The 22873-nt window shown below is 33.1% G+C and overlaps 2 protein-coding genes across 6 annotated transcripts in view; one reads left to right on the forward strand and one right to left on the reverse strand.

Annotated features, from left to right (window-relative positions):
• Nucleotides 1-7187: 7187 nt before the first annotated feature.
• Nucleotides 7188-22873, reverse strand: part of LOC126720730 (zinc finger CCCH domain-containing protein 48-like) — a 37217-nt gene continuing 21531 nt past the window's right edge. The window contains exons 2-9 of one of the 5 annotated variants that reach the window (XM_050423501.1): nt 11254-11320; nt 10068-10668; nt 9504-9689; nt 9284-9385; nt 8626-8778; nt 7951-8130; nt 7612-7709; nt 7188-7531 (exon numbers count right to left, since the gene is read on the reverse strand). In XM_050423501.1, the coding sequence (XP_050279458.1) occupies nt 7405-7531; nt 7612-7709; nt 7951-8130; nt 8626-8778; nt 9284-9385; nt 9504-9689; nt 10068-10667 (1446 nt within the window). In that variant the 5' untranslated portion in view covers nt 10668; nt 11254-11320 and the 3' untranslated portion in view covers nt 7188-7404. Of the gene's footprint in view, nt 7532-7611; nt 7710-7950; nt 8131-8625; nt 8779-9283; nt 9386-9503; nt 9690-10067; nt 11321-22873 lie in introns of all 5 variants that reach the window. The other 4 variants (XM_050423500.1, XM_050423502.1, XM_050423503.1 and 1 more) reach the window with 4 other exon arrangements.
• LOC126720732 (mitogen-activated protein kinase kinase kinase 20-like) overlaps nt 17636-22873 on the forward strand; it is a 42093-nt gene continuing 36855 nt past the window's right edge. The window contains exon 1 of the mRNA XM_050423505.1: nt 17636-18594. Coding sequence (XP_050279462.1) covers nt 17692-18594 — 903 coding nt within the window. The 5' untranslated portion in view covers nt 17636-17691. The remainder of the gene's footprint in view (nt 18595-22873) is intronic.

Raw genomic sequence — 22873 nt, forward strand, 5'->3', positions numbered from 1 at the left:
GATCTGTGCAAAGAGTTAATCACAGATTGGAGATTTGTGCATCAAAGGAAAGAAGGCTACTACAAGATCAAGTTTAATTGGGTATTGAAGCGAAGGTTCAACTGTAGATTGGTATTTTGGGATAAGCAAAGGTAGTTGATAAGATTCCTTATACTTGTAACCGCTTGATTGTTGATTAGCGGATTTTTGTGTGTGGTTAAAATAACTCGATGGGGTTTTTGTCTTGCAAGAGGTTTTCCTCATTTGTCAACAAATCACCATGTCAATTTATTTTCCACTGTATTTAGTTAATTTGGTGATTTGTTGGTGCCTTCACAATTTGCATATAATTGAACCTAATTAATCAACTTGGGTAATTGAATTAATTAACCGAGGTCAAATTATCTTAACCCAACATTATTGAATGTTATTATTTTCATTGGAAGGTAGACATCCTGAACTTCAATTTAAATACAAATTTTACCTATTTTGGATTTAAAGTGAGTCAGTTATGGATATTTGAAGTCGGGCCAACAACCCAGTCAAATTGGAGTTCTGCTTACACACACTCATGATCCTGCACGCACACCTTGAGTTCTAGAATTTCTTATTCTTATATTTAGTGCCAAAAACTTCAATCTTTGGGTTGGGCAGCCCCTTACACTCTTAGGAACGTCCAAAAGCCTCTAAAAGGCCCCAAAAACCCTAGTTCACTTGTATAAATACCAACCTTATGTCTCAAATAAAAAACCAAGCTTGAGATAGTTGATTTTACCCTCCATGTGTTATAAAACCCTATTTTCTATACTCTAACCTCACACACAACAGCTTTGCACATTTTCTAAGTATTCAAAACTGTGGGCACCCCAAAAAAGGCTTTTGGTTTACCATATATTGGGTCCTTGGGGACGTGACTCTTTTGTGTGCATGTGTTTCTAGGGTGAGGTGTGTGTGTGAGTCTCTTTTTCTTATTTTATGTTTAGGAGTTGCCACCAACCGTTGGTTTTGTATTAGGTGTGATTAGTCACCTATTTTTCTAATTCTTTTTAGTTACCTAATTAACTAAAAACCAATTCAAGGGTAATTAATTAATTAAGGTAAACCAAAGTCTCGAACCAAAGATCTTGGACTTGGAAGTTCGGTTATAGGTCAGAAAGGTGTTAGACACCTCACACCACCTATCCAAAGGATAATACCCCATTTTAATTTTAATTTCAATGTTAATGTTTTAGAGAAATAATTAGATACTTGGCATTTGGTTTTTGAAAAAGATTTTTTACAAACAATATATATACACACACACACACATGAACATGTTAGTATTTATTTACATATAACATATAATGTGAATATTCATGACAAATAATTATTAACAAGCAAAACATGTGAAGTAAATATACATAACATGTGAGAGTTACTATGTTGCAAAGATAATATATAATATAACATTTGAGTATTATTTATTATATATTCAACATGTGAATATGTACATAAAAAAAATAAAATAGAAGGAAGTAAAAATGTCACCTTTTAGTAAATTTATCCTCCAATTTCTCATTCTCATGCACAAACATAAAGAACCAAAACATTAATGCAAAGGGGAAGGGGGAATATGTTAACTTGATTGGTGTCTATTGGTTCAATGGAAATGAACCATAGACACAAACCTCAAAAAGAATGCAATTCCAAAGGTTTAAAACAAAGCATGGAAAAGATGAGCAATTTCTTTTAGGAAAACTCATGACTCTTGGAAAAGTTTTATTTTGAGACTAATTTTTTTTGGGGAAAAAATGACCTAAAAAAGTATTGTCTTGGTTTTACATGAAAATGAGTTTCCTTTAATGAAACAACATAAAGAAAGTGCTAAAAATTAAAACATTTTTATTAACAAGACTCTAAAGAAACTAAGCTTTTAAAGTTAAAAAACCTTTTGGAAACCTACCTTCTCTTTTTTGAGAAAATGAATCATCAAACTTTTTAAAGAGAACTTACCCAAAACTTGATTTTAAAACATTTGGAAAAAGGGTTGCATTTGGGAAAAGTTTAAAACAAAGTGAAAAACAAGCTTATTTGGAAAAAAGGCTTTTGTTCACTTTTTAGGGTAGAGCACTTAAATTTTAAAAGGGGAAAAGTTTTAGATTAAAACTACTTTGTTCTTTAAGATAAAGTTTCCATGTTCTTTGAAAAGATACCCAAAACATAAATCAAAACCATTTAAATAAGGATTTTTGAGAAAAAGGGCTTCAGAATTATTTTTATTTTTATTTTTTTTTAATGTATAGGAAAAGAACCAAACATGGTTTTGAAAATGGAGAGTTTAAAAAATGCCCCTTTGGAAGGCATTTTTTTTAAGAAATTAAAAAGAAGCTTTCTTTTGAAAATGATTCATTTTAAGAAAAAGGGATGGCCATTGGAGCCTTTTTTTTTAAAAAAAAAAAAAAAAACTTTTGAAATCACATTTTTTAGAGGTTTGCTTACCCAAGCTATTGCCATTTGGTAATCTAGGGTTTATGGTACTAGCTAGAGAGCTAGCACCCTTAAACCCTTTTAACATGAGAAAGGGAATGTGGAAGATAAAGCAAACTCAAGGGTAAAGTGCATAAATTAAAGGAGAACAACATTTAAAGACTTGAATGTATGGGCAAAAATTTGAAGAATTTAAGAGCAAGACATAATGTAAAAGCTTGTATCTAAAGGAATTTAATAGCAAGACAATAATGTAAAAGCTTGTATTTAAAGGAATTTAAGAGTAAGCTATAAAGTAAATGGATTGTTTTAAAATTCTTTTTAAAGAAATTTCTCATAAATAAACCTTAAATCTTGTCACATCCAAGCTTATGGGTTCTCTTCCATGTTGAGAAAAAGGAGCCATAGGGACCTCTACCATTTTCCTAGAAGCATACCCGTATTGTTCTTAGGAACAAGCTTTATAACCCATTTAGGAGAAACCCATCTATGATAAATCACCATCTTCCCACTAAGGTTGGTTATGCACGAGGAAATTCCTCCATAAACCTTCTAGTTAGCAAGATGAGGATTTATATAAAAAAAATGTTTGGTTGTAATAATCTAAGGGATTTAAAGAGAGAAGACAACAATGAAAAAATGGATAGAAAACATTTTTTAGAAGTATAGAGACAGCTTTAAAGAATAAAGAGCAAAGACAATAAATACACAAATAGAGAGATATAAAACAATACGTAAAGAGCAAAAAGGATTAGATGAACAACATAAAAATATCATTTCAATAATATAAAATGATGTATTTTACAGAGAGAAAGGGGGGGGGGGGGGAATGGTGATTAAAAAAAAAGTGGTCACATAAAAAAATGTCCAAGCAAGATTTTATCAAAGAATATAAATTTTGGAAAAGTTTGTAGGGCCAAAAATTCCCTCCAAAATTAACGAAGTTAATTAAAACAAATAGTATATATTTATTTATATATATATATATGTATATATATATTAAGAGGATTCAGAAAGTTAGTTATGACTTCACAAAATGTCAAAAATACCCCTAATCTAATTAGATATTCTTTATTCTTAAAAAAATAAAAAATAGGGTTAAAATTATAATTCAACAAAATAAAATAAAAAACTACCAGAGAAACTTTTTTCCTAAAAGTTAGCACACTCTCTATTTAAATATATCTCACGCTCGTTTAATACAATTTTTTCCTTAAAAACTAGTACATACTAAACCTAACAGCTTACTCTATTTCAAATCCTAAATTTTAGTTTCTTAAAAATCCCTTCCTGTGTAACTTCACTAATAATAGATAAATTAAAATTGAAAAATTACATTAAATTCAAAAAAAAAAAAAAGAAGAGACACATCGCATGTGCGGAGGGCGTGTGATGAGGCTAGTATATATTAAAAAGGTTCAGAAAGTTAATTATGGTTTCAAAAAATGTCAAAAATACTTATAATCTAATTAGATAATCTTTATTCTAAAAAATAAAAAATAGAGTTAAAATTGTAATTCAAAAAACAAATACTAGAGAAACCTTTTCCCTAAAAATTAGCTCACTTTCTATTTAAATGTATCTTACGCATGTTTGATATATTTTTTTCCCCTAAAAAATAGCACATCCTAAATTTTAGTTTCTTTAAAAAAAGTTTTCCTATGTAACCTCACTAACAATAAATAAATTCAAATTGAAAATTTACATTAAACTCAAAAAAGAAAAGAAAAGAGTCTCATCAGTCATCACACATGTAGAGTGCGTGTGATAAGGCTAGTATATATATACTAGCCTTTGAACATACACTCATGCATGTGTTCAAAGGTTATTTTATTTTGGGCAAAAGTTAATAATTTGCGTTCATTATAATTTGAAATTACTACATTTTTCCAATCATAAAATACTTAGAAGTGTGATGAAAAAATTACTTTAATTTTTTTTAAATGAGATTTTTCAACTTTTTTTTTTTTTTTTTTTAAATCCTAAAAGGCAGCCATTTAGTCCTAAAACTTAGCTAGTTATTACACATCCATAACCATAACAAAAATTTCAAATGCTAAAGACTCTCATGTTGTAAACACAGAATTTTTTTTATTCAATTTTTTTAAATAGTAGTTATGTAATTATATTTAATCCTGAAAGATAGGCACTTAGTACATATCCATAACTAAATTTTAGCATGCTTAAAAAAGCATAAAAAAAAAAGAAAAAAAAAAAAACTAAGAAGGGGCTATCAACGTTACCATTCCTTTAATTTAGAAAAATAAATGTATTCTTTTTTTTTAAATACATGTGCAATGAAAGACACAACAAAGAACAGTATTAAATTTCATATAGAAGAGATGTGATTGAAAAAAAAAGCTAAAGTGTAATAGTTTCAATTAATTGAAAACGTAGTGTGTGGGGCCAAGGAATCTGACAACCCTGGCCCACTTTGTACTGGGCCCAAGGCCCGCGCCGAGGAGGGAGAAATAGCCGAGGACGGACAAAGAAAGCCCAAAGGGCCTAGAAGCATTGCCGAGGACAATCCTGTTCTCGGCACCCCAAATCCCAAAAGGAAAGAACAACACATCAGCGAAGGCAGCCTCCCAGGACGCCCCCAGGATACGGATAAGTATAGTAGGATATCCATAGGCGTATGGTGCAGGAGCAATCCAATGGGAAACTGTCACCTCCGCATTGAATGCACCCAACTAACGTTCTGGCCGCATTAATGAGGAAATGACCCTTGAACAACAGTGCAGCCTTGGTTGCTGCAACTCATAGAGGGTTTGGGAAGGTGGCTGATGAGACGAGTACTCAAGTAGTGGCATGTATGATCAATAGGTGGAGGGCCAAGATCGATTGGAAAGAAGTATATAATGTGAGAGACCCTCCAAGAATGGGGGATCGCGGAAAAAGAGCAGAAAGAGAGAAAAAGGAGGAAGCTATGGCAGTTTGCACGATCTTGAAAACCCATGTAACCTAGTACTGAAAGAAGAAGAAGAAGAATACTGAGTTCCTCGGACGAAACGCCCGAGGACAAAATCCCATACTTCAACCCATTTCCTTGTTACTCAGCCCACACCTAACTGTGTCTAATGATCGTGGTTCGGACTAAGACCTAGTTCTTAAACCCACTTCTCTAAAAATTCATTGTATTGGACTAGTTGGGCTTGAGACCTTTCGTCCAATAGGAGGAGCGCTCGAACCCAGTCCCTACATAGTGTTACACAAATTAATAAATTTAGGCATATATAGGTAGGATATTTACAAAAAATGGTATTTAACAACTACTTGATATATTGACTACCACTTCACTCATCCGAATTTATCCAATGTGCATGCTATGCAATCTAACAAAATTGTAGATATGTCACCCTAGAAAAATTACAAAAAAGAAAAAGAAAAAGAAAAAGAGAGTAGGGCTTAAATGTAAGGAAAACAACATAAAAAAAATACTAGTAGAAAGAGAGAGCACCAAGTAGAACACATACACTAAAATAATGAGTCAAACCAAATAACCACAAAAAAATAGACAAATCAATATATAATTCCCACACTTTTAAAAATACTCATTAATTAGAGAAAATATTAAACACCCATCAAACTGACAAAATAAAATAAAAGATAAGATAATGATATGTAAAGGATAAAGATGAAAAAAGTGTGGCCTTATTTTGTAGGTAGTATTTTACGTGGAAGTTAAAAGATTTTTTTCCCCCTTTAGACTCTAAATCATGATAAAATAATAAGTTTTTTTTTTTTTTTTCCTTCTAAACTCTAAGTTAGCATTCAACTATTTTAAAAAAAAAAAAAAAAAAAAAATATCAATTTGAGTTTTAAAAACCTAATTTGAGTTCAAATAGAACTCGTATATGAAAATGTGAATATAAGAAAACCACGTGCATAAATAATTCACAAAATAAAACTCAAAATTTTAAAGCATTAATGATTCACAGCAATCAAAATAAGTTCCAAATCCACAAACAATGCTACAAATATCAATTTGAGTTTTAAAAAACCAATTTGAGTTCAAATAGAACTCATATATGAAAACGTGAATATAAGAAAACCACGAGAATATGACGTTTATCGGGTTTTGATGCTATTGCTTATTATAGGGTGACAACAATGGAGTTGGGTGGCTACAAAAAAGGAAAAAAAAAAAAAAGAAAAAAAGAAAAAAGAAAAGAAAAGACCATTATTTGTTCTCTATCAACCTTGATTGTTGTTTTGATAATTTATTTGTCATTTGTAAGCCTGTTCTTTGTCATTTTTCCTTAACCTATACACGTTCTCATATGCATTAGGCTAATTTGCCATTCCCAAATTCTTTATCCCCAAATACTGAAATTAATAGCAACATATTTGCTCCTGTCAAGAATGCAGTTTTTTTTTTTTTTTTTTACATAACTATACAAATAATTTAAAAATTGTTGAAATTTTTAATGGTTATTGGTCTTCTCTTTGTTTGTGTACTTCATTTTCCTGCCGCTTACAAACTTTATTACAAAATTTTCAAGAAATATTTTGTTTTTGTGCTCATTGCCTCAGGCTTGAGCAATAACTGGATGACCGATGGATAGCAAATCATAAATTGAAATACATTTCTTCAATATTATCGGTGAAAGTTCTCTAAACCGAGCAATTGCTGGAAAAAGGACTTCTGAAAGTAGACCTCAAAAACATCTAATAAATATCATCCAATCCCACTTTATTTTGTAACTTTGTTCACCCGTAGGGGCAGTAGAGAAAAACAGTAAACCAAAGTCTTTACCTTAGGGTATGTAGCTATATTTATTTTCATTATGTAGTAACAACATTACATTGCTTTATCCTCAGTGTTCATAATAACAAGAATTTCTAAACTCAAAATACTGTACAGTGGAAAATGTACTCAAAATACTGTACACTGTTTGCCACAACAACTAATAAAACATTGCTTTACTAGTCTTAGTCTTGGGCACGTCTCAACCATTAGTCTGCTAGCCATGTATACACTGTCAGCAAACCAGTCTGATCCCCAGTAAAAAAGAGGCCCCCAGGACCTATTTGAAGAGTCTGGACTTCTTGTTTTGCAAATAATCCGCCCCTGTCAGTGAATCTAAAACAAAAATCACTAATATTAGTCAAATCCAAGAGGGAAAAGAAGAAAGATTTTCACAGAGGGAAAATTGTACTCACGTTGGCAGTTCATAGAGGTGGACAGATTTATCACTACAAGAGCAACACAGGATTGGTTTAACATCCGGATCAGTCATCCCAGAAAGTGCAAGAATACCCTGTACCAAGAAAAATAATGCCATCCAATTAGTTAACACTTTTGAAAAACTAAGGCTACAGTATCCACAACATGGCATTGCAACAAAATACTACACCTATTGAGTTTCTGACATAACAGTACAATTTTACCATTACCAGACCAATTAATAACACTGTTCAACCACTGTAGCACGCCCTAATTATTTAAGGGGGGAAGCAAATAAGAAAGTAAATGAAACTAATTGTGGTTCAATAACTTACTTGTTCTTCACTGTGAGTATAGATTACTTCCAAGCTGCCATCCTCAGTAGAAGCCCAAACTTTTATCGTGCAATCCAATGAACCAGAGAGCAAATACTTATCCCAGCACATGAGAGACTTCACAACATCATCATGCCCATTCAGTGTCATAATACACTGCCAATTTTCATGATCCCAAACCTGAAACAAAAAATAAGAACAGAAATTAATTCTTTTTTTTTTTCCCTTACATATCTTGAAACAAAATATATGATCCTTGTGCACATATAAAGAAAATGACAACTACAACTTAAAAAAAAAGGATATTTGATCAATTAAAATCATATCAGTATCACATCAGATATATATTGCTAAATTTTATAGAGTGGAACTCAATTAATCAATTTAAGTAACTTAATCAAAATAAATGAGGTAAGTACATCATATTAGTTTTATGCAAGATTTGAAAAGGGGAAAAATCGATCAAGAACAATATGGAATCGCTAAAACAAAAGGTCAGCACCATGACTAAATGAGATACCATCCAATCACAGTCCTTCCAGTATAGCAGAAGAAAGTAAAGCAGAAGAGAGCACCAATGGTCTTAATAATCAAGATCTCTTCAAATACTAACTACTCATAACATAAAAGATAGAACAACAGGTAAAAAAAAAATCTTAAAGAGAAAAAACTAACCCTTATTGTATGGTCATTGGAACCTGAGTACAGCCTGTTGCCTCCTCCAACAACTAAAGATGTTATACCATGTGTGTGGCCTTTAAGGGTTGAAGCAAGTTGAAATGTAAGATTACTTTCACAAGTGCCTTTCCATGCCAAAATAACACCATCCTGCAATCGAAAGTAATAATAAATTAATTTCGGAACAACTTTAATAAGAATATAAATTATGTATGGAACAATGGTGTAAAAAGCAAGTAGGATAAAACAATGCTGAAAAGTGAATGGATTTAAGGACAGCATATAACCCACATGAAACACTCAACACCAAAATCTAGCGAGATCCTGAGCATCAATATGGAATTCTTTTTTTCTTTTAATAAGTAAAAGCGAATGGCTTTAACAGTATTGTCTTAGCCCCGGTTCAAACCGGCAACCTCTAGTGTGTGAGACTAGAATGATAACCACTACACCAACCCCAAGCGTCTGCCTTGGATGGCACCTCACAATATCATAGTACATTGAATAACAACAAATAAGTTCTTACTCAAACAAGTAAAAAAATTCTGAAAGGAACAAAACCCTGAACTCAACATCCCTCAAATTTAATCCACTAGAAAGAATAAAAGCTAGTAAGAGAACACAAGAATTCTAAACTATTAGAAAAGTGGCTTACCTCTACCCCAGCAAAAAGCAAATCATTAACAGATTCCAATGCATTGACTTGCCCAACAGGTCCATTGAGACTGTATTCAGCACCTGATTCAGTATTCCACACCTGCAGCATCATCAACATGCCAAATCGAGGTCACATCATGAACTGACCAAACCCAAAAAAAAACTTCAATGTGGCAAGAAAAAAATTGGAACAAAACATCACTCAGTTTTAAGCTCACCTTCACAACATTTGACAGGCCAACAAAGAGCCATGGGCCCTCACTACAAACAGATCCAACTTTGCTACCGAGGTTAATCACATTAGCACATTGACCAGTATGGCAGTCCCAAAGCCGAATTGTTCCATCACTGCTACCTGAACAAAGCTTGTTGCATCTTAGAGGAAGTGCAATTCCGTTGACTGCCTGTTATCAAAAAACTCATAAATATGGTTTTTCAGAAACAACTTGCTCTATCTAGGATATAATTTCTATAAACCAACAATATCTTTTGGTCTTCTATCAATTGTCATTTATGAATCCCATTGTAAAAATAGCAGTGAAACATATAATGCTCCATGTTCTTATTCAGGAACAAATCAAATTTCTATAATCTAGATATCATGAATGGGCTATATTAGTATTCAAATGATGAAAAACTAATTAGGCTAGCCTAGGCCAAGTTTAACTTTGGCATAAACTGAGTTCAGGTCTCATTATTAAATCAGATTCCAAATTAAAAAAATTCCCACCAAAATCTTAATGGAAATGGAAGCATAAAGTTCATCAAACACAAATAGGTACCTTGTTGTGCCCTTGAAGCTCTGCCAACCTTTTGAACTTATCCCCACGAAACCATGAGTGTAGGTAAGGGCACTGATCACCATAGACACACGTCCCTTGCACCCAGAACTCACAAACCATTTCTGTGGTTTTCTTAGGAACATGCTCCAGAGGCTTTTCTTCAACCACATTCTCCAGATTAGAATCATTTTCAACAACAGAACATTCTGAAGAACTCTCAGAAACGCTTTCTGGCAACTTCTTATTAATATCTTCCAAGTCTGATTCAGACTTTCCAGGAACATTTTTGGAAGACTTGTGGTTAACAACCTTCTCCTGAACATTTTGTGAAATCCTAGGAGCCCTTCGCCAAGTATTCGAAACTAAAGCGTTGCTGGAGTGAGGGTAGTAAGGAGTCTGCCTGGGACGGTGAATGGTGGCCACATCAGGTGTTTCTGAATGGGCAAACCTACATGGGTTTTTAAGGCATCTACCACTGAGCCAAAATTTGCATATCTTGTTGCTGCTGTTGTTTAAATGCCCTCCTCGTCCTGCTCCTAATCGATCAAAAACAGAACTTTCTTTTCCCTGTGGCCCTCTTCTTGCAGTTTTAATCTCCATACTATAAACACCCACAAATAACAGGAATAGGTAACCAATGAATAAAGCCTTCCACAAAGTGAAGCAGCCAAAAACAAAAACCAATCTCTTTCTTCCATGGAAGAAAATCTTCCAAATCAAAAACCCTACTGCAATCAAGAAAATTCTCGCTAACCCATCAAGGATTTTAAAATTCTCTGTTCTGCCAAATCAGAAACCCTACTAAAAATTAAGAAAATCCTTGCTAACGAATCAAGGATTTTAAATTCTCAGTTCTCCCAAATCAGAAACCCTACTAAAGTATCCAGAAAATTCCCAGTTCCACCATTTTTAGGATTCTTGCTATAACAGTAACCCTAGAGAAGCCGAAGAATCTTGAAATTCTGATTTGGCAATAACAGCTTATAGAAAATTCCAAAATCCCTTATCAAATACATAACAAAATACAAACTTCCAAAACCTAATCGCCGATCCATCGGCAAACCCTAGAGAAAGTAAATTACTTTGGTAACATTGTCTAAGGCGGAGAATAGATTCGATCATTACAAAAGTCGGTGCGATCATAGCTAAAGAAATTCTAAATCTAAATCTAATTGCAGTAGCAAACCTGAGAGACTTTGAAAATCGAGCCACCGAGATCTTCGTTCAATCAGAAACAATCTCAAATCGCCGATGGAAAACAGAGGAAATTAGGGTTTGAATTTTGAAAAGTGAGAGAGAGAGAGAGAGAGAGAGAGAATACGAAGAGTACCGAAAAGTAAGAGTGGCGGTGTCTATTTATAATGGAAATAAGGTTGCCCTTCCGACCGTTGTATTAATTCGAAAATCCTAATTTTTTTTTTTGGTTCCTTAAGGCAAGCTTTTTCTTAACATTACTTTATTTAAAATTGAGAAAAAGCTCACGTTTTTATTTGAGGCAACTAATTAAAGTAAAAGTCCAATGTAAAAGTAGGCTATCTAATTAAATTTAAATATATGTGTGTAGAATTTAATAATTTAAAAAATAACAATGTTTTTATTGTATTGTTTAATGTGAGGTTTTTTAATTAAATTTATGATTACGTTAAATTTAATTATTTTTTAAGACGACAACATTTGTTATGTCATACTGTTAGATTTAATCACGTATTTGAATTTATTTCATGATGTAATACATGTACATATTGTAAATTTGTAGTTTAGTGTTACTCATAATTAAAAAAGAGTAATTCTAGAATACAAACTTTTTTACAAAAAAAATTTACAAATTATTGATCTAGTGAGTGATTATTAGTAAATGAAAAAATGATGTTAATAGTGGACTTAAATGAAAACTAATATAAAATTGACCACATCAACAGTTTATAATTAAAGATGTTATAAAGTAGTTTGTAGCTGTAGCATTATTCATTAAAAAACTCTCTCTCTCTCCCTCTCAATTCATTTCAAGTTCAATAATTTATCTTTTCTAAAATTTTCCATTAAGTTGGGATGAGATTAGATTTGTAACAACACCAATTTCACCTAGATTTATAGTTTTAATTAATTAGACACTTTTGATAAAGAACACCAATTCACCAATTTCTAATAATGTCTGAAAGGCACAACCCATATCTCTGCAAATATTTGGCCGGAATAACTTTGTACAATAATACAATTCAAAGAAACACTCATGGTTCACACACACACACAAAAGGGAAGGAAAAAAAAGTTTCTTTTTGTGCCCCAAAGCATTCAATAAACAGAATTTAAAAATAGAGTCAGAGGAAGTTTCTTTGGATGGCTTAGGCATGGCAATGAGGAATTAGAATTGCCACAATTTATAAGAGTCATCCGGTAGTGCTTCTTTGGCACTTAAAGCAATGTAAAGGGTCAAAAGGAGTATGAACCGATGATTTGAGAAAAAAGATGGCTCAAGTCACCGTAGGATGGACAAATTTATTCAAGTTTACCACACCATGTACTTAAAATGTGCAACTATGGAGTTGATTTAATGAAAAGGTTTTGCATGCATTGAATGCCAACACAAGTCATAGAAGTTGGATCAGGAAGCTATTTTTGTCATACAGATGTTATGAAATGCAATGTAGTTTACCATGAAATGGAATGTAGTTTACTATGAAATCCAATGTAAGAAAAGAAAAAAAAAAAAAAAAAAAAGGAATCATCGAATGTGACAAAAGTACGGTTATAAGTGATGTTGGTACTACCCAATGTAATAATGGAACTATCAAATTTGAGACAAAAAAATAGGGTACCACTGAATGTGACAAAAGTAGAGTCAAATATGATGTTAGTGCTGCCTAATGTGACAATGGAACCATCAAATGTGAGAACAAAAATAAAGGAACTATCAAATGTGACAAAAGTACTGTCAAATATGATGTTGGTACTGCAGAATGTGACAATGGAACTGTCAAATGTGAGAAAAAAAAATTAGATGACAAAAGAACTGTCAAATATGATGTTGGAACTGTACAATGTGAGGATGGAACAGTCAAATGTGATAAAAAAAAGGGAACCACCAAATATGACAAAAGTACTGTCAAATGTGATTTTGGAACTGCACAATGTGAGGATGAAACTGTCAAATGTGAGAGAATAAAATAAGGGAACCACCGAATGTGATAAAAAAAAACTATCATATGTGATGTTGGAACTGTACAATATGAGAATGGAACTTGATAATGCTCGAAAATTGGTAGGCTAAATGTTTCGGGATTCAACGGTAGTTGGATGACCTGAAAAGGAAGAAAGAAACTATTGAAGGTGATCGGGGTTAACTAGCTGAGGACTCTCCGATGGTTAAGTTAGTTTTCTCTCTAGAACTCAGGTATTGTAAGTGTTTGAATAGTGAAAAAGGTACCTTGGGCTAATGGGGTTAGGTCCCTTCTATTAAGAGTTCTTGAGTGGGTCTACTTGTTAGGCTCCACTACCATCTTGGGAGATTTGTGGGCTTAGTGGGAGAGTTAGAATAGATTTAAAGGAACTCACCCCCATGTCTCAGAATAGTGGAACGTGGTCTGATTACTTTGTATTTGTAGAAAATCCTTTGAAATTTGCTAAGTGTTGAATGGTTGTCCATGCCTTCTTGTGTCATGGACGACCAAATTACTTTGGACGATCATTGAACCCTTGGACAAAGCTTATTCATTTCTTGTGGTACTTTTTACTTGATTCCCTTTCTTATCTACTGACATGGACGTGGTTTGGTCATGGACAACTACATGGACGAATGGAGTGTGATTCCACTCACCATTAGAATTGTCAAATGTGGAAAAAAAAAAAAAAAAGGGAACTACCGAATGTGACAAAAGAGCTATCACATGTGATGTTGAAATTGCACAATATGAGGATGAAACCATCAAATGTGAAAAGAAAGTAAAGGAACCACCAAATGTGACAAAAGAACTGTCATATGTGATGTTGAAACTACACAATATGAGGATAGAATCGTTAAATGTGAAATTTTGGTAACCTAGTATAGCAGGTTACCTACTAGTGGGTACCATACCCCTTATTTTAGGGGGGGTACAATAGAATTACCCTATATATATGTGTGTGTGTGTGTGTGTGTGTGTGTGTGCGCGCCCGTGTGTATGTGTGTTTTTTTCCTCTAAATAGATAAGTATCTTTAGTAAAAACTTTCTTTATTTTGTAAATACAAAACTTTTATTTTGTTTTAGAGAATTAGAGATATGGATATTATATTTTTTATTTGGGAAAAATACTCACACACCCCCTGAACTTTAGAGTAGTGGCCAAAACACCCTCTCAACTTTTATATTGGCCAATTTACTCCTTAAACATTCCACAACTGCCAAATCAATACATCAGTTAGTCTAACGTTAAAACACCAATGAAAGTGGCACATGACAGTCACGTGAACTCAAAAAAAAAAAAAAAAAATACATAGTCCCAATTTTTATTTATTTTTTTTTTTTTTGAGATATAAAATAGAACGGTCCCAAAAATTTGAATGTGATAGAAAGAAAAAAGATGAACAGACTGGTAGAGAGAGAGAGAGAGAGAGAGAGAGAGAGAGAGAGAGAGAGAGAGAGGCAGTAGAACTAGAGCCACTGTGGCACGGCGTGTCGGCGCCTAGTTCTTTATCCCGCCATCATCTCGCCGTTTGATCTAGAACTTTGCCTTAAATCTTCTTCTAGATTATAAAGAAGCTTCTAATTATTTCCTTCATGGGCCAACAACATGTGAGTTAAGCTATAAAAGACCCCTAGCTAGGTTTATAAAATAAATGTTGATAGGGCAACATTGAAAGATGGGAGGAAATCAAGTTTGGGAGTAATCATAAGAGATTCCAAGAGTGAAGTTGGGCTATGCAAGTCCCTCCCTGCAACTATATGGTTTTGGAGATTGAAGTTATGGTTGGGGAAACTAGAATCTTGCTAGCGAAGGAAATGGAACTTCAGCACGTTATCATCAAGTCAGATTCACTCTCAATTGTTCAAAACATTTTATCAAAGGAAGTTAGTGGGAAATCGGCCATCTTGTCCAAGGAAATCTTAATCTTCTGGATTTCTTCAATAGCTAGAAGATCAAACACCTGAAAAGAGACTATAACAAGGTAACATGGTTACACATGAACTTGCTCGTTTCGCTAGATGTAATGAGACTTGCAAGGTTTGGAAAGGAGTTTCTCCTCCAATGGTGAGATACCTCATCCACCTGAATTGCCTATAAAGCTATAGCCTTTTCATATCTTTGTTGTACTTCAATTTCAGTTATATATACCAAGTTTCTCATAAAAAAAAAAAAAAAAAAAAAAAAAAAAAAAAAAAAAAAATTGTGTCATACATGTTGTGGTTGTGCCCTCTCTCTCTCTCTCATAATGATTTATTGCTATTGTTAAAGTTCCAAACATTGCTCTGAGTAAAATTCTTATACCAAGAGTTTTAGAAATTTAAAAGATGTTTCATTATTTATTTTAATAATCTACCATAATTTTAGTGATTATGCCAAGTGGACCCTTCTCATTTCTATCTTTTATAATTATTTTTTTACCCTTTGTTTCTCTTTATATCATATGGATCATAATGAATTCATTAAAACTATCAACTTAGTTTGCTCAAAATGAAGCTTAAGCAATTTATTTATGTATTTTAAATTATTTTAATAATTTATTATGGAATTTTTTTATAATAAAAACTCTACACAACATACTTCGTTATATAACTTAAAATAAATATTTTTCTTTTGTGTTACTATATATTTTAGTGTTCAATTTTAGTTATATTATTGAAATATTTGATTTTGTTTATATATAATTTTTTTAGTGACCCATGTATCTCACAAGTATAATTTTTTTTCTTATAACAAGTTAACGAATGATTCAAACATTGTGTGTAAAAAGAATTAGGCAGTGCCATGTCTCATAAGACTTACTTTTATATATATATATATAAAAGATATAAGACTCATGACATCATATTAAGGTAAATTTAGTTATTGAAGTTTAACTAAATTGAAATTATATCCGTAATAAAAATACAAAAGCATCCAATAAACAAACCTAGCCAAAAACATTGGAAATGAATAGATAACAAATTTTAACAAACAAAACCCTCATTAAATCTTACATAATGAAATAATATATAATTTAAGGACAAAATTTAAATCTAACACGACTTAAAAGATCAAAATGCCTTTTGAATATTTCATTTTTAGACTAAATTGCGAGTCTACACCCTTAAAAATTGGGATAATTTTGATTTTGATTCCTAAAATTTCAAAATTTGGATTCATACCATTAATGTTACGTATTGTTTGAAATTAAATCATTCCATCAATGTGTTGTAGTGAGGTGTTTGAACACTATTAAAACTATGTTAAATATTATTTTGACTAAATAGCATAACTTTAAGAATAATTTAGGAAAAAAGCACCGGGCAAAAGTTATTTTTATGTAGCATCTTTTTGGAACTCGAGTTTTAGTGTTTTAGTGTTTACTGTTTACACAATCATGTTGTCACATCATTGCACTTATTTATTTGTAATAAAACACTAACTCTCTTATCTTATCGGTTGTTAAGAAAATTAGTTTTCATTAATTGTTAATTGTTTATATAAAGGGCTCATTCTATTTGGTTGGGTATTACTAATTATCAAATTCTATAATAAAAGATTGACACTATTATAAGAAAAATGAAGTAGATTAGTTAAATTATCAATTGATCTTGGATATAAAAACTTAATTAATAGTTTGCTTCTTAAAAACAAGAACAATATATTTTAAATAAAATATTACATATGATTTTTGTTTTAACTTTTAGAATTGAAAATGGTTGTTTAAACTTGTTGCCTTAAGCCCCAAAATATCTCAAGCCAACCCTGAGTACAACTTCTAGACTTTAGACTTACCTTTTTTGTGTTATGTTAACAGTAATTTTTTTAGTCTTAAAAAAGTGCAATAAAATCAAAATTGATTCACCAAAATACTGTAACACATAATCCTAATTTAAAGAAAAAAAAGTTATAATTCTAAAATTAGTTTTTATTTATTTATTTTAAATTTATGAGTTATGAAGGTGTAGTACATAAGCTAAGGTTGCCCTCTAACCATTTTTTATATGCTTGAAAAAATAAAATAAAATAAAAAAATAAAAAAATGAAAAATATCCAAAAAAAGATTAAAAAAATGAAGAGACTTTTTGTGTTCATAATATTTTTACAACAAATATTAGGTAGTAAATTGTTACTAATTTTTATTTGAATTTACAATTGAAATTGTTTTTTTACTACCAATTGTAACCAATAACAACCTGCTACATAATATTTATTATAAAAATATTATGAAAACATTTCTCTTCTTAATAAAAGGGTTTTTTTTTTTTTTTTTTTTTAACAAAGCGGATTTTTTTTTTTGAAAAGTTAAATTTTATTCCGGCTTGCCTTCGGTTTCTAAACCCGTAATAAAAAAAAAAAAAGCATAAATATAAATAAAGTTAATTTCTTTACCGACCGTTAGAATTAGAAATCAAAACAAAACCTAGTTGAGTTCCAATTCCCTTCCACAATTTTACAAACCCTCGTTGAAAGATTGTGAAAAATGTATTCAGGATTGTGGGAGAGAGGCCCGTTGCTCGGCAAAGGAGCATTTGGGTCTGTGTTTCTGGCCAAACCCACATCCAAGTTCCGCTCATTTCCTTCGTTGATGGCAGTGAAGTCAGCAGAGATTTCTGTTTCTGCTACACTTCAGAAGGAGAAACAGGTTTTTGACAATGTTCAGGGCTACCCTTTTGTCATTCACTGCTTTGGTGAAGACTCCACGGTTGAAGATAACGGTGACATGGTTTATAACCTGTTGCTTGAGTACGCTTCTGGTGGAAGCTTGAGAGATTTGATTCACAATTCTGGTGGGTGTGGTTTGCCTGAAAGTGATGTCAAACGCTACACCAAGTGTATTCTAAATGGGCTTAATCATATTCATGGATGTGGGTATGTACACTGTGATATCAAGCCTGAGAATGTTCTGCTTGTGAATGTGAGTGCTAGTGCAACTGATGGTGATCATTTTGTGGCCAAGATTGCTGATCTTGGGTTGGCCAAGAGGTCATGGCAGAGGAAGAAGATGAGGATGGACTTGAGAGGCACTGCTTTGTATACGGCACCTGAGTGTTTGATTGAGTCTGTGCAAGAGCCTCCCTCTGATATTTGGGCTTTGGGTTGTGTTGTTTGTGAGATGTTGACTGGGAAATCTCCTTGGGATAGGGGAAAAGAGTTTAACAAACGGGATCTGTTCAATCTTATTGCTGACGAGCGCGAATTGCCTGAAATTCCAACTGGGGTTTCAAGTCAAGCCAAAGATTTTCTGAAAGCGCGCCTTGTAAAGAAATATATGTATAGGTTTACTGCTGAGATGTTGATGGATCACCCGTTTCTTGACGGACTTGGTGATGAAGAAATACCGGCTGTTACCTGTGTTTCTGGGACTGATGAGGCCGATTATGAGGTTTTTTGTTTCTCAGAAGATTATGAGTTAAGTTGTTCTTCTGGTGATTTGAGCTTGCTGCCTGATGATGGTATGGCGTTATGTTTTACTCCTTCACAATTTGATGATTTGGGAGAACATTTGGATGGGAGATCAGATGAAAATGTGCCTGTTTTAGGCCAGAAAAGGAAGAGGGTTACATGTTATGATAACCATATATGTGAGAGAGCAGCACATCGAACTTTGAAGTGCCCTGCTTCTACCATACCTGCTGTTGGAGCTTAATTGTATATTCTTACAATATCTGATAGAGTATTCCTCATATACTATCTTAACGAGGCACTGAATTGTTCATTATAACAATTTTAGATAGAGTATTCCTTATATGACTAGTGTACAAGGTAGTAGGCACGCACAAAATTGTACTTATTCTTGAAACATTTTCAAGTATATAATATAACCCAATTTTGTTATAACAAGGTTGTGCTTTTTCTTTACAATTTATTTTCTTGTTTCCTTTTCATTTTGTGTTGTTGTTTGACAGCTAAGAGTTGTGGTATTTGACATACTTTGCTAGTTAAACCTCTTTTTTCGGAAAGCAACAATTCCAACCACTGCACATTGCATGTTTTGACTTGTAATTTCCTTGAATCAGCAGGGAATTTTTCTCACAATGGAATTTGAAAGATGTGTTGTAATTTTTAAAAATAATGGGTATTTTTCTCTCTATTGCTTTAGTATTGGCAATTTGGATCTGGTGGATTTGTGTTCCAGGTATGATATTTATCTGAATTTGTTTTCATCTATTTTTTGTCAAGTACTCCTATGAGCGGAGTATTTGTATGGAAATTTTCTTGAATGGCTTTTTCTCATATGGCAGCAAGTACTCCTATGTCAATTTCTGTTATGGCTTTTACAAAGAAAATTTTCAAAGGAGTACTTGCTTTTTAATAGATTTCTGTCTTCTTTTCATCTATTTTTTGTTGTGTACTATCCTATCATATTTCTACCATTTCTAGTCAAATGAGTAATGCTGAACTGGGTTTGGGTTTTGTTTGTATTTAATGTAAAAAAGTTGATTACTTGCTGCCAAAAACTTCATTTTTTGACTCCCTGATAGTTGAGATGGTCTACAAACTAAGCTAGTTATACCTAATTCAGGGAAGCACTAATTCAACCAACGCGCTTTGCATGTGCTGTTTTTTTTATGGATTTTCAAGTAAGATCTCTGTTGTGAGTTGCTATATTGGTAGATTAGGAGCTCCCACATATTAAAATAAAAAAGAAGGAAAGAAAGAAACCAGAGAGATAGAGAGAGTTAGGAGGAACTGTTTTTTCATTCTTAATTCAGAATCCTGTAAAATAGTTCTTTGTTTGTAGTTTGTACACTATTTGTTTGTTTTATAAATTTAGATTATTGGTTGCATATAATTCTATATTTGAGGAGCATCTCATAGGCCCTCTGTGTCAATGCTGCAGTTGGCAATTTTCTTGTATTAGCAGAGGATTCATCTCATTATATAATTTGAAAGTTGTGTCATAACTTGCAAAAATAATGGGTACAGTACACAGCAAGAAATCAATTTCATCTATTTTTGTAGTGAACTCAGTACTCCTATCATATTTCAGCCATTTCTAGTTTCACGGATTCAATGCTGAACTGGGTTTGGATTTTGTTTGTGTTTAATGTATTAAAGTTGACTACTTTCTACGAAAAAATTTAGTAAATTATTGTTTAGTTTCTGGGGTTTTTTTTTTGGGCCTTCATACATGTGATGCATTCTGTTAAGATTAGACAAATGCTTTGGGTTTTGTTTTCCCAAATTGTGGCTACCATGTGTTGCTTTCAAATAAAAGAATGATGCTGGACAGCAGTATAGTGTGCTTAGGATACAAAGTTTGATGAAAGAAAAAGAGTCTAGAAGGTATAGGGTGCAACCGAAATGATATCAACAATACCACCCATATTTGTGTTGCCATGGATGAGTGTTAGCCATATTCGAAAAGAATTAGCTTATTACAACTATTGTTGTTGAGCTTTGGTATCCAATGGATCCCTAGTTTCTACCTCTGTCAAACCTTTTTTTTTTTTCCTGAATATACCTTTGTCAAGTAAAATTTTGTGTTTTGTGACATAAGATAATATCGAGAATCTAGTTAAAATTAGTAATTATGGTTTGAGAAATAGGCCTAATGTCCACAGTGGTAATAAGATCATAATTCATTTTGAAAACTTCAACCAATTAGTAGGGTTAGTCATGGGTCTAATGAGCTCCAGTATTTCCTTTTTTTTATTTGTAGATCTCTAGCATTACTTTTGTGGACGTTACTTTGAAGTTTATCCCAGAATGCCAGATAATGGTGAACTACTTTCCGATGCTACTCTCTTGGACAATTTTTGGTAGTTTATCAATTTTGCTATCTCTTGTTTTGTGATTGCATGTTCTGCAGATTTAGAGTACACTCACTCATACTGCTCTATGATGCTAATTGAACCAAAAATACCAACACTCTACTTTTGGCATGTCTAGTTGTTGGGAAGACTATATATCTGGAGAAGCACATTCAACTGCTGTTATTGAGTTTTCCAGCAGGCCTCTTCCCATGAAGTTGGCATGAAAGATCTTGGCTTTCTTCAGGTTTGATTGAACATTCATGAACCCTTTAATGCTCTCTGATTTTCAGCGGTAATATGTTGCTCATTTAATATCATAGGTTTGCTCAGATAATTTCACAATACTCTTACTCTTGTACAACTTTATTTGATGCTTCACCTGGATGCTTGGGAGTCAAATGGTACTTTGTAGAAAACCCTTGGCCTAATATTGCTTACAACAGCACTACTGTTGTTACTGCAACTTCAATGTTGTTTTGAAAAGCTTCTTTTTATTTTTTTAGTTTTATTTTATCTTTCTGGTCATCCACTCCTATATAGGCTAGTGAGGTGTTTTGAAATTGATTTTTGTGGTTTTTGTACTCATTTTCTTTAGATTAAGATGCATTATATCAAATCTCCATTTCATATCATTGTAGTTTAATGTACTATTTGCCATCATATTAAAAGTTTTGGCACTTGTCCCTCCATTTGTATGTGCAGTATATAATGTCCTAAAATGGATAAGCACAATAAGAATTTTCTCTCCCAAGTAGGAGTTTGTTCTCTTTGGACCGAAAGGTTCCAGTCCTTTCTAGAGAGTTTTGTCTCTCTCTTTTCTCTCTGGATTATGGTGTTCCAGCCCTCTCTCTCTCAACGCATTTTTGGTCTCCGATAGTGTACGCACGAGTTCATCTCGGCTAGCTTGTGAGCTTAGGTTCCATCATCAGTCCTCCAACCCCTTTGTGGGTCTTTACCGTTTTCACCATCGTCAGTCCTCCAACCCCTTTGTAGGTCTTTACCGATTCATCAAGAGTTTTCTCAGTATCTGAAGTGGATCCGATTGTGTTGTGTAGATCTTAGCCCATTGCTGTGGGTCCGATAGTGCTAGAGTGGGTATAGTTTTGTAGCTGGTTGGTTTTCGGTGATTAATCTTATCCCTTTGCAATCTTTGTGAAGATCTTGTGCTGAAGGTGTGGGTGATTGAAGCCGCCAGAGGCATTTTTGTGGGATGAATTTCCGGCAAGTGGGGGTACTCCTAGAGTTGGTGTGATTCGGCCAAGGGGGTTTCCAAGCAATCAGTGAGTATTTTATATGATTTGTGTTTATTTATGTGGTTATTAGAAGTTTGATTTTGGGACTTTCCCTTTGTATTGGGTTTGCTTGATGCTCTGGTTGTACCCCTGTATCCTTTTAATCTTTTTTGGATATGTTTTAATGAGGGTTTTAGGATGGAATTGCCAAGGGCTTGGGAACCCTTGGTCAGTTCGAGCGTTACGCAGTCTGGTGCAACAATGGGACCCCGATTTTGTTTTCTTATCGGAAACAAAACTAAAAAAGAACAGTATGGATAAAAAGAAGGGGAGTGTTGGTTTTATTAATGGGTTAGTTGTTCCTAGTCATGGAAGAAGTGAAGGTTTAGCTCTTCTGTGGAGGAAGGATATTAGTGTTGATGTTCAAAGTTATTCAGACAGGCATATTGATGCCATTGTTACTGAAGGTTCAGGGTTTAAATGGCGAATTACCGGGTTCTATGGAAATCCTGAGGGTCATAGAAGGAAGGAGTCATGGGATTTATTAAGGGTTCTTAATAGAAAATTTCAGCTTCCCTAGATTTGTTTTGGGGATTTTAATGAAATTGTTTCCGCTGCGGAGAAAATGAGGGGAGCTCGAAGATCTTAGAAGCAGATGGATGAGTTTAGGGAA

The sequence above is a fragment of the Quercus robur genome, chromosome 4 (assembly GCF_932294415.1).
Source record: "Quercus robur chromosome 4, dhQueRobu3.1, whole genome shotgun sequence".
Classification (NCBI taxonomy): domain Eukaryota; kingdom Viridiplantae; phylum Streptophyta; class Magnoliopsida; order Fagales; family Fagaceae; genus Quercus; species Quercus robur.